Source organism: Haliaeetus leucocephalus, unplaced genomic scaffold (assembly GCF_000737465.1).
Source record: "Haliaeetus leucocephalus isolate CR32 unplaced genomic scaffold, Haliaeetus_leucocephalus-4.0 Scaffold156, whole genome shotgun sequence".
NCBI classification, from domain to species: domain Eukaryota; kingdom Metazoa; phylum Chordata; class Aves; order Accipitriformes; family Accipitridae; genus Haliaeetus; species Haliaeetus leucocephalus.
In genome coordinates, this window is record NW_010972592.1 from 1 (window position 1) to 847 (window position 847).

Below are 847 nucleotides of genomic sequence, written 5' to 3' on the forward strand. Positions count from 1 at the left end.
GAACTCCAGGACTGTGCCTACTGCACTCCATCTACTCAATGGGTCTGGAGTCCATAGGACCAGACTAAAACTACTGTACAGTACAAAAAAAAAAAAAAAAAAAAAATCCCTCGAGCACATCTGCTGTTGGGTCTTCATTACTTTTTCATTCTACACATCATTTGTTAGTTGCTACAGCAGGTAGAGCCATAATCTTTATTAGATTCTGACAGTCTAAATTCAAGTTTGCATGTAATGTTTGAAAGTGGCATAATCCTTTAACAAGAAATCAAATCCCTAAACACAGCACTCCTAATGGTCTGTGCTGGAACAACTTTTGGCGAGGGGAGGCAGAGGGGGGGCGGGGATAGTTTTTTGTTGCCTTACTTAATACAAACCCTGCTATGGAAAGTTTCCCTATAAAAGCTAGGACAACACTAACACACATACACACACTCTTTCCCAGGACTAAAATCCCAATTTTGAGGCTGTTCATAGGGGACATAGATAGACAAAGGAGAGACTAACATTATTTCCTTCTGTATAGCTTTCCTTGACACACAGGCACCTATACAGTTCCACAGCTGTGTCGCAATTATCAGCATGGCCATGGCAATTACACCTGAAAGAACAATAGGTAGTGAAGAAAAAATTAAAACGTGGAAACACATCTGTCCAACAATATATAACATGGTCACGAAGACAATTTTGTCTATTACATAGTCTGGTTCTTCATTAAGAACAAATAAACACCACCAAAGAGAATGTTCTTAAGTGCAGTAACTTACAAAAGACTACTTCACTCAACATATTTTTAAGTATCAACAGTTGCTTTCCAAGAAAATAAAAACCAGCATGTAGTACAGCT

At 38.5% G+C, this 847-nt stretch overlaps 1 protein-coding gene across 1 annotated transcript in view; it reads right to left on the reverse strand.

The window, feature by feature from the left end:
* Positions 1-507: 507 nt before the first annotated feature.
* Positions 508-847, reverse strand: part of LOC104828474 (usherin-like) — a gene marked incomplete at its 3' end in the record, with an annotated part of 44,764 nt that continues 44,424 nt past the window's right edge. The window contains exon 8 of the mRNA XM_010562155.1: positions 508-601. Within this exon, the coding sequence (XP_010560457.1) occupies positions 508-601 (94 nt within the window). The remainder of the gene's footprint in view (positions 602-847) is intronic.